Source organism: Lepisosteus oculatus, chromosome 5 (genome assembly GCF_040954835.1).
Source record: "Lepisosteus oculatus isolate fLepOcu1 chromosome 5, fLepOcu1.hap2, whole genome shotgun sequence".
Classification (NCBI taxonomy): Eukaryota; Metazoa; Chordata; class Actinopteri; order Semionotiformes; family Lepisosteidae; genus Lepisosteus; species Lepisosteus oculatus.
Genome location: NC_090700.1, coordinates 11,442,617 through 11,453,473, shown reverse-complemented (window position 1 = coordinate 11,453,473; position 10,857 = coordinate 11,442,617). Strand labels below are relative to the sequence as shown.

Here is a 10,857-nt window from a genome sequence, read left to right as displayed (position 1 = left end):
TTGGAAAACGTGGCTTATACTGTATACAGTATTGTATTTCTTAAAATCCTGAGGTTATAACTCTTAAAATAGATTAAGTATTTTGAGTAAAAACTGGTAATTTTAAGTCCTTGGTAATTTTCTACTAGTTGGCCAAAGCTAATAAGATGATGTTTCACTAATCTATGTCACTTAATTCTATTGCAGGTATTAGATACTACAGTATATAAAGGATTTTTTCAGGATTAAGTATTTTGGAGGGTGCAAAAGTTTCATTTTTCAGCACAAACCTTCGAGGTGAAAAAACATTCATGAAATACAAAATTAAAGATACAACATAAACTTTCTGATCAAGTATCTTTATTTTTTACATTTACTTAGAAAACGAAACAGCAGTTAAAAAAGAAATCGATTTGTACACTCAATTGCTGTAATTAGATACACAATTCAATACTGCCTAAAATACTGAACAGGATAAAGAAGAGAAGTGCAGAAGTTCTTATGAAGCAGTCCTTAAAGTGGAAAGAACAACAATAAAGACAGTTTTCCCTTTTTATGACGTTTTCAGAAGCTACATTACAGACAGTATAAAATCTAATGATTCATGAGTTTTTGTGCATTTAACAATGTATGAAATCCAGACTATTCTAATAAATTATGGTTTAAACATTGGTTAATAGTAATAACTGAAAAAAACAGAACATTAAAATGATATTCTAAGTTTTAAAAAGAAAATATGGTTAAATTATCCTTAATTTCAAACTGCCTCTTTACTGCCAAAATTCACAATAAACAACAACATAATTAAAAGGCAGTCTGTGTTGAATTTAATATCTACAAAATCTTGCATTTTAATAGCCTAGTTATATACACTTTATACAACATTTTGAACACAAACTTACATCTTTTACAAAAAAAAGGCATATTATTTTACATGACAATGATTCTAATAACAAATGATTTTCTTGGTTTGTTACAGTTAAAGAAACATTTAAAACAAAACTTTACCTTTATCTAGATATTATACGGTATTTCAATTCACAAACCAGATTCAAAACTTTATCTTGAGTATGGGTGTGTATAAGAGAATGCTAGAATAAAAAAGCCTCCCATTTCTACCTGACACCTGTACAATGGCCTTAAAGTTTGAAAGCATCACTGTTATGGCTTTAAGAATACTGGCACACCTCTTGAAGAAATATTCAGTGCTAAGAAACAATGATGGCAGTGTTGTACATCTTTCCCTTTTAATTCCACTTGAGACTCTTTTGAATAAAAGACATCCAACTTATGTTACATCTTAATGGCTGCATCTGAGTGTACTTGTCTTAGATACTGTACCTCAATTATCTCTGACAGTCAAGTCAAGTCATGACACAAAGTAAAGTGAAGGGAAGTCTGGCTTTTCCAATGATTCATAAAACAGTTAATTTAAATATCTGCACATAAAGCCAGTCGGTGCATTCCCTTAGTGAGACATGGTACTGTACCTCCTTTTAACACTGGAAAATTGCACTGGAAATAAAAGTGCAATACAAAGAGTCACATTTCAGCTTAAAGAGCTTCAAATACAATGGAACTGAAATTCACTGTTGTTCAGAAATTTAGACAGATTACCTCTGGGACTAGGGTCAATGTGCTAAACTCACAGGAAGGGGTGAAAACAAATGCAGTACTGAGGAATACTTTTGGGAATAACAAAATTCCCCCCACTTAAAAGGCTTAAACATGTTTTATCGTATGCTTCCAAATATATAAAGCAAAGTGGTAGACGGAACTGTAAGAAGACCATTATATGCTAAATTTAAAAAGATATCCCTGTTAATGAACACTATTCTGTGAAAATACTTGTTCTATTGTGTGTTCATTCGCACATACACTACACCAACTGTGGCAACTTCCGCTGGTGTTGTTTCAATACTAACAATCCCTAGGTTACTTTCGCGAAGAGATAAGTGAGTAGGACAATCTGTACTGTGACTTCGGAGCATTTTGTAACTTGTTCTTTTTTTTTCTGCTGAGAAAACGGGCGTGTATATTCACCCACCAAAATTTGAAGAACTCCTATTGAATAATGTGTTAGGCCTCACAGAGCACCAAGTATAATTTGAACAGCATGTGGCATTTATTCTGCAAGGTTATAAATATTTGAAACCCAATCCCACTTCATTCCCATACCAGGAATTTTGTGTTTGATTGAACTGCATATTGCAGATCGCTGGAGACAGGATATTGTTCTGGCCAGGGGTGTTGAGAGAAAACAGATTCATGTTCCTCAGGCCAACCAAACACAATGCTAGTACATGTACTGCCACCTAGTACATTCATTTGATTAGAGGGTCCAAATATGTTATTGTTTTAATTTTTCTTCCTGGTTTTAATTTTAGTTCTGAATTTATTAAGCTTTTATATTTGTATGTTTTGAGAGCCTGAGGGCATCAAGCTCTATACCTTAACAATGAATTTTGGAAGTATGACTTTGTAAGGCTAATTACAGTAGGTGTAATGTTCATGAACTGAAAAAAAAACAGTAGTACAGCTTGGCACAAGGCAAATGGATTTTAAAAAAGGTCTGCACCACACTATGCAATTAATGTGGGAATCTACCAGCATTGTTAAGTAAGGCTGCTTGAACACAATTGTAAACATAGAAAAAAACAACTTTAAAAGTACACTACAATCTTGTGAGTGCACATCTCTTGGGTGCAGGTATTTACCAGACCAAAGGTGTGTCTCTTTCAGTGAAATGGGTATAACAAGGCACATTAACTGTGCTAAAAACAGAATGTAAATGAGACTGTATTTATATGACATGTCTGTCAGTGACATGCATACAAATTGTATTAGAGCCACATTATGACAAAAAGATAATTCATCACATTTTGGAGATATTCATTTCTGTATGTTCCTGACTCCTGACAAACTTCTGCATCTTATTTTGACACTCTAAATGTTCCCATAACACAATGCAACACATACTGATACTTTAGAACTCAGCACTAGAGCACTAGTGTAACAGACATTTTAAAAATACTGTTCAGTACAAGGTGGTCAATTTCTGTTCATGTTGGGAAAGTGTGTTTGCATTTTTTTTTCTAGGTCTCTGAAAGCAGCATAATCAGAAGAACAGAGAGCAACTGGTAAATTGGTCCACTTAACTTAGTTACGGTTGAAAAATCCCATTAAAAATACTGACATCCCAGGACAGGAATTGAAGACCTTGATAGTTTACAGAGCTGATAGAGCTTATAGAGTTTATAGAGAAGGTTGTAAACATATCCGGTGTTATTAAACCAAATTAGCACATTTTTATCTTTTAATTATTTTATTAAATTCAAATTTCTTTTGTGGTCTTTTATTTAACATATTTTTGGAATTTGACCTGTATATTCTGCTACCAGTTAAACAGACTTGAAACAAAAAGGTAATCACTAAACTTATTATATGTGAACAGAAATGCATATTTTGAGTTGAAATGTTTCTATTGGCATATCTTATCATTCTCTTGATTGTCAAAGTACCCAGTCATTGCATTTGAGTGACAAAGAATATGTAGAATGGAAGCAACCTTTCCAAGAAAAGTCAAAATTTGCAAATAAAAACCTTAGTTTTTATTTTGTGCTGTCCATGGCTGAGTACTCATATGTATGCTATCACTTGACAGCGATTTAGCACTATCACAATAACAGCATATCCTTTTACAGCCTCCACTTTTGTACCCTTGCGTGCTCTAAGTCTGAGTGCCCTTTAATTTTGTAAAGCAATTTCATTCAGTGCCCTGCTAAGAATTTTATCCTTGCGGCAGAGCAAAGAAAACAGGTGTGCTTTGTAACCTGCTAGGGTTCACACTTCAGTCTGCTGCTGAGTTTCCATAAAAGGGTGATTGACACCGTCGAAGTTAAGCTCATCCACGCTTTCAAAGTCACTAATGGCCGCCTCTGAATCATCAAAGCCGCAGCTGGCAGAAACGTCCGATGAGGAGGCATTGGCAGACAAGCGCATCGTAATGGACATGTTGTCCATGTTATCTGTCTCCAAGTCTTGGCCGTGGCCAATAGTGAAAGTGCTAAACTCCTCCCCGGCTTGGGGGCCCATGGCTTCCAGCTCCGTTGGGAACTGATGAGGCGGGAGGTACTGGCTGGGGTGGAAGCGAGGCCGCTGGCGGCTGTTGGTGCTCAGAGTGCTCTCCACAGAGACAGGCTGGGGTGCAGGCAGGGTGTCGTATTGCTCCTGGTACTCCTCTGGCAGTGGTGGGGGGAGCTGGTCCTGGCTGAGGAACTCTTCCTCCTGCGGTGGAGGATAGTCACTGTCGATGTCATAACCCCCTAGGTAGTAATCAGTCTCCAGCTCTCTGGTGCTGCCAAGGTGCGCAGAAGAATTTTCCCCAGCTTCATAACTTGGCACTTCTTCAATATCAGGCAGTCGGGTGCTGGGCATCCAGTCGGAAGTGTCCCAGTGATAAGCTGCTTAAAAAAAAGAGTTTGATACACATTACTTCCTGTGTGTATTGTTTTTTCCATGCAAGATTAAGACTACATTAAGGCTTGAAATTAAATGAAAAAAAAAAACAACAAACAGTAACCAACAGTTTTGAGTCTTGTCATGCAGCAGTCAAAGAGCATGCAGGATCCAGGTTACATTCCATATTGAGACAGAAGTAAAGCCATACAGTGAGACCAGCTTGATTCACTTAAAGGAAATAAAGACTTGAACTCAAAGTTTAACTCCAAAGTTGTTAACATAGTTTCACAGGGGCATCACAAACTGAAAAGGAAACACACAACACATTTGCCAAACATAGATGGAACAGTACATAAATATCCCAGTTTACAAAGAAAAAACTCTGTATTTGTTAAGTCTTTTGTTTTCTTTGAAGATGTCATTTCAGGAGGCACATTTGAACACAAAGGGGAGGGGGAGTCTTAAAAAGTTACCCATCTGTGTTGCCAAATTGTTCAATATTAAACATCTTATGAGTTTCAACTTTGTAAAAAGGCAAAAACAGGAATTGTGTAAACCAATAAAATTGGAAAACAAAATTGCCATACATTGAAATAACGTAAACAGGCACCTTAAACGAAAAAATAAAGAAAAAAAAGTGAACAGGAGCAGTGTAGCGGATGGTACAGTATTAGAGAATATTGCATGACACTGAGGGTATGCATCCCATTCACTAAGCACCTCTGTAAGAAATCACAGCACAAATGCACCTGCACAGTCAGCAGGACATTGACACATGTTGTTGCTTGCCGAACACATGCAAGTAAAGGCTTGATTAAATAAAAAAAAAGGGTCAGGGCCACAAGCAACTCAACACAGAAAGAATGGTACCGGAATTGTCACCTCTGTTGTAGTTCTGCCCTTGATCCATAACAGACACTGCCAGGTGGAGAGCAAATAAACCATTTTAATGCCAGAACGAAGCCTCAGTAAATAAAGCAAGTATTGCAAGCCTGACCTGTAAAAAGTCCTCTCTGGTTTCATGATGGCAGGGCAGAAAAGCCATCCGAAAAACAGAGTGGAGGTGACCTTTTCGCTGCAGTTAACTTTGGACGTGTTTACCATTTAAAGTCATAGCTGGTGCAAAACACAGAAGAGTGGAATTATAATTATTTTCTCCACCTTGGATGTTTCAAGGTCAGGTTTAATGAAGTAGGGACAGTGTGGTATTTCTACCTAGACCTGCTCTTTCCCCTTCTTGGCCCCCAGACCTCTTTGAGAAAACACTGCTTTAACCGTTCATCTAATTTCCTATGCAGTCCCTTTACAGACCACTGGTGAAGGTGGTAAGTCACAGTATGCCTGCCCATACATGGAATGGCACTTTCTGTCAACAAATACTGTGAGAAGCATTTCACTTTTTACAGTCTGATTTAAAAAGATTGAACATATACAGGTATTAGGACAAAAGTCTGCTTTTTTAAGCCCTTAGTACTAAAATTTCAATGCTGAAATGATTTTTAAACCTATTGACTGCTCACACTGAGATCCCCTTTAATTTTTGGTGAAAGACAGTGGCAGATGGTGGTTGCTGCAATAGACTGCAGCTTTTCTATTATTTTTGTGAGCATAAATAAAGGTTATATATACCATAGTGTTACTTCAAGAGGACAGGAGCCTTATTGCTGGACAATCTTTGGTGAAGTTTTGATGCTTTTAATTTAAAGGTGACATTTGGTAAGAGGTGTCAGCTTTCAAATCAAAATTCTGAGGATGCTCTTTCTATTTATATACTTCTTATTAATTGTACATGTATATTGTTTCATGTTTACTTTAATAACAACTACAGAAGGGGTCATGCCTTCTTTGTGTCAACACCAGTGCAGGAGAAGTATATACAATTACTGTGGGCATATATCAGCTTTGTAATAATTTTCAGAGATGACCCAGGCATGGTGAAATATGAAAAATGTAAAGTAATGAAAATTGATAATAGAGGGATGAAGGCATTCCAGATTTTGCAGAGAAAATACTGCTTATATGTTAAACAGCAGGGTACATTAGATTTAAGTACATTCTGCAACCACATGCAATCTGAAGCAGTTCTAGCAGCTCTTGATTGAATCTAGCTGCTGTAATCTAGGAAGGCATAAACAGTTCAGTAAAAGAAGCATAACATTTAATAAGATGAGAAGAAGCATAAACCTTTGTTTTGAGTACTTGCATGCAACGATTAAAAAAACAAACAACCAGGCTAACCTATTTTCAATGCCGCTTCAAAAAATTGGAATTAATACCCATTTTTAAGAACAACTTTCCTTTTCCTCATTTGAGATGCAGAGATTTCAGGAAATATGTGTTCGCGTCTTCATAAAAAAACTCTTAAAAAAGCAAATGGAAGAGAAGTTCAGGGTACCTTCATTTTCGATTGTGTCAACTGCATCATTGACCAGTCGAATGACAGTCACTATGGAAGCTTGTGGGGGAAAAGTGGAGGAGAGCAAGAAGAAATAAAGTTGGAAACAGGGTTTAGAACATCAGTCAAAAGTACTAAAATAGCATCGTATATCAACAAACTGCTCAAGGACGTGATTTGGAAACCCAACATTTCATGTACTCAAATCAAAACAAAATCAAATCAAAGTTTATTTATCAAATGCACAACAATACGGCGTGCAGCAGTAGTTGCTGGCAATGAAATGTCCTTTTCTGCGAGCTCACAAAAATCACAAAAATTCACAAAAACACAAAAATCACAAAATTGAGGCTTTATTTTTTAAATTGAATAAAACTCAATGTGAGTAGAGCTGTTATGTGTCCATGGTGTATGCAATATATACATGTAGTGCAGTTATGCTGAATAAAGTGAGAATTGTGTGTCCATGTAGCCGTTACAGGTGATTTGCTAAGGAGCTACAGGTTGGCTATTTAGCAGTCTTATTGCCTGGAGGTAGAAGCTGTTCCGTAGTCTGTTGGACTTGGACCGAATGCTTTGGTACCGTTTACCGGACGGTAGGAGGGAATGCTCTATGCATAGCAGTGGTGCCATGCCATGCCCTTCCATTAAATTCCCAATTCCTTTTCAGAGCTTGTTTCTTAAGTGTGAATTCTGATGTTTTCAGTTTGTTCCTTCTACTTGTCCCCACATTATGAAAAATAAAGTCTGCTTTATTTCTACTGACATTCCAGACTTTTACACACTTCACACAGGTTCAGTTTTACTGTATAAAGAAAATGGAACCTTGGAACTTTTATCGTTCCTCTTCTTTCCTAACATTATTTTGGAACACAGGATAAAAACAAAGTAGAGAATTAAGAAATTGCCAAAGCCAACTTTGTCACATTTGCCATGCTACAGGTGAGAATTTCCCATTTTATTAGGTGCAAAGACTTGTACACTTCCACTTCCAAACATGCCTGGAATGTTTGAAACTAAATAAACTGCAATAACTTCCATTTTACTTATCTCAGAATTTGACACACACACACACACACACACACACAAGATGCATTTGACTCTGCTGTCTTAAACATGCTTTTCCTTAGAATCCTCCCACACAATCCTGTTCTCTGCTATCTGGTAAAAGCAATGTTTTTATATTTTATGTAAAACATCAAAGCTGCTTGTGGTCTGTGATGCAGTGTTTGTTCATATTTGTACTACAGGCTTGTCATTTATGTGTTCAAGGAACAATTCAGACTTACTGTATCAATATTTTATTTATTGTATTACAGTAGGTCAATGTAGACATCTGTAAAAGTACTATCATTTCTGCTTGGCATGAGTAAAGATACCTTAGCTGTCAACATATCATTCTGGCATTTTGAAAGAATTGTTAGTGAAAATAAAGCAATTTATTTCCCAGAACTCTATTAAAACATTGATTAATTGTTAATCTTCAAAACCTAGGTGAATTCAAGTAAATCTGGGTTTACTATGTCTGCAAAGCAAGCAAGTAAAAAACACAGACAAGCAAACCAGCAGAAACAACAATTTCCTCACAGCTTTTTGTTGTTTCAAAAACAATCAACAGAACCTCAAGCACTGATGTCTTAATGAGGATTATCTGTGCTCACTCAGTAAAGTATTACAAATGCCTCTTTGCAAAAATCCTAGCACTTAACCACTCACTGTTTATGTGGTTTTCCCCGTAATGTAAACAAGCAACTATACTGTAAATGAGTGTGGGTATCATTTACTGGGGTTTATTTCCAGCAGGGTACCTCAGCATGAAGGCAGACAGCAAAAACACAAAGTGGCATGTATCATTTTAAACCACAAGCTACTGCAAATAAGATCATATTCTATTTTGTAACTACAGTATGTGCTCCCATAATCTTGGAATTAAATGCCTCTTCCTGATACCTTTACCTTATTTTTTATAACTAAATTTCATTCTGAAAACCTTTTTTCTAAAAATATGTTTTGGAACAGAAACAAGCTTTTTAATGCTCATGCTTACATTAAAGCACTGGCAATGCTGTTCAGATGATTTGAGCTTGACAGATGCATGTCACTACAGGAAGTTCATTTAGTGAGTAAAGAAGAGTAATGTGAAATTAAAGACAACAAGTCTAGTGGCTTTTATTCAGTGTGACTGACAGATTTCCTCTTTATCATGGCCTTACCAAACTCTATCCATTCCTTTTAAATTTGATGGACAAACAACTTTAGAAATCCAACAGTTAAGAGACATACTGTACAGTACTGTATCAAAAACAGAAAAATAACTCTCTGTTGGAATTTTGAGCATAAATCTACTATACCTTTGTGCTACAGGTATCCATCCCAAATAATCTGATTTGCGATCCACGTTTTACCCTCAAAAATAATTTTGAGTACTGTTTGAATTGTTTTATTCAAACCTTTGACTGCGAATCAGCCTGTGAATGCTGAAAATAATAAAATTGCCCGTGTGTTGCTGACACTTGGCAACTTAAGTGAGAATACATAATGCTTGGAAGAGGTGTTAGTGGGACCAGCAGGGGGCGCTCACCCTGCGGTTCATGTGGGTCCTAATGCCCCAGTGTAGTGACGGGGACACTATACTGTAAACAGGCGCCGTCCTTCGGATGAGATGTAAAACCGAGGTCCTGACTCTCTGTGGTCATTAAAAATCCCAGGGCTTTTCTCGAAAAGAGTAGGGGTGTAACCCCGGCGTCCTGGCCAAATTTCCCATTGGCCTTTATCAATCATGGCCTCCTAACAATCCCCTTCTATGAATTGGCTTCATTACTCTGCTCTCCTCCCCACTGATAGCTGATGTGTGGTGAGCGTTCTGGTGCACTATGGCTGCCGACGCATCATCCAGGTGGATGCTGCACATTGGTGGTGGTGGAGGGGAGTCCCCATTACCTGTAAAGCGCTTTGAGTGGAGTGTCCAGAAAAGCGCTATATAAGTGTAAGCAATTATTATTTTTATAATACTAAGGCACCCTCTTATAATATTATTGTGCTTCTGCAGGATTTTTGTACTCACTAAACCGTTAGCTCCATGCATTCCTTAACGGATGTTACTACTCTATTCTCAAAGCATCATGTTCATTTAATTCCAGCTCAGATTAAGTTTCCTGAACAAATTCAGAGAACTGAGCAGCACTCTTCTCCTGGAAAAGATTCTAAACTGGGGGAGTCCAGTCCAGTATCTTGTTAAGACTAACCTGTTAAAGATCTTGCTATACAAAAGGTTTAAGACAGTTATACAGTTTTATTTTAAATGAACATTTGGATAACCCTTCCATCCATTATTTCCATGACCGAGAGTTGGATGAAGCAGATAGAAATAGGGTGGATTAAGAATTTATTCGGCGATTGAAATTACCAATGCTTTGGATGAAAAAATGTTTTCTGCAAAATAACCAGAAAGCTTATTGTGGTGACAGTAGTAGTGTTCTGCCACATTTTGAAATCTTTACAATTCCCTTTCACTATTAATACAGAATGATCTTTGGTGTGCATATAAATTAAAAGCTAGACATTTAAAAAGAAAATACAAAAAATGAATCCAAGCTACACTACTTAAGAGTATTTCACTGCAATTCAATAATTAATGCCACAAGATCATTGCCAGTACATTTGCATAGACCCAGGAAAAGAATAACAATAAATACAGTGTAATATGGTAAGTTATTCAGTGTGGGTGCTGCACATTTTCAATAAACGTAATAAGCAACCCTTCATCACATACTGTATGAATGACAATTACCTTTCCAGTTCTGAGAATTGCTGTATACCCTATAATATACTGCTACAAAAGTGAAGAGATGGGCTGCATACAATGTGTTTCCTTTATTTTAAAGTCAAATCTTTGTCATTTTACAACATTCTAGAGGAAATAGGCTTCTACAGTACTTTATGAACTACCCAAACAAATCATAAACAAAAGTAAGTTTTGGGATATTTAATAACAAGTGCTGTTAAAATGTATGACTACAGTA

General features: G+C 36.7%; 1 protein-coding gene across 10 annotated transcripts in view; it reads right to left on the bottom strand.

The window, feature by feature from the left end:
• Positions 1 to 328: 328 nt before the first annotated feature.
• The window catches only part of LOC102696169 (protocadherin Fat 3), a 202,811-nt gene continuing 192,282 nt past the window's right edge, over positions 329 to 10,857 (bottom strand). For 4 of the 10 annotated variants that reach the window (XM_069190096.1, XM_069190094.1, XM_069190097.1 and 1 more), the window contains 3 exons: positions 6,836 to 6,895; positions 5,311 to 5,358; positions 329 to 4,442 (listed from right to left, as the gene is read on the bottom strand). In XM_069190096.1, the coding sequence (XP_069046197.1) occupies positions 3,823 to 4,442; positions 5,311 to 5,358; positions 6,836 to 6,895 (728 nt within the window). In that variant the 3' untranslated portion in view covers positions 329 to 3,822. Of the gene's footprint in view, positions 4,446 to 5,310; positions 5,359 to 6,835; positions 6,896 to 10,857 lie in introns of all 10 variants that reach the window. The other 6 variants (XM_015341579.2, XM_015341584.2, XM_015341586.2 and 3 more) reach the window with 4 other exon arrangements.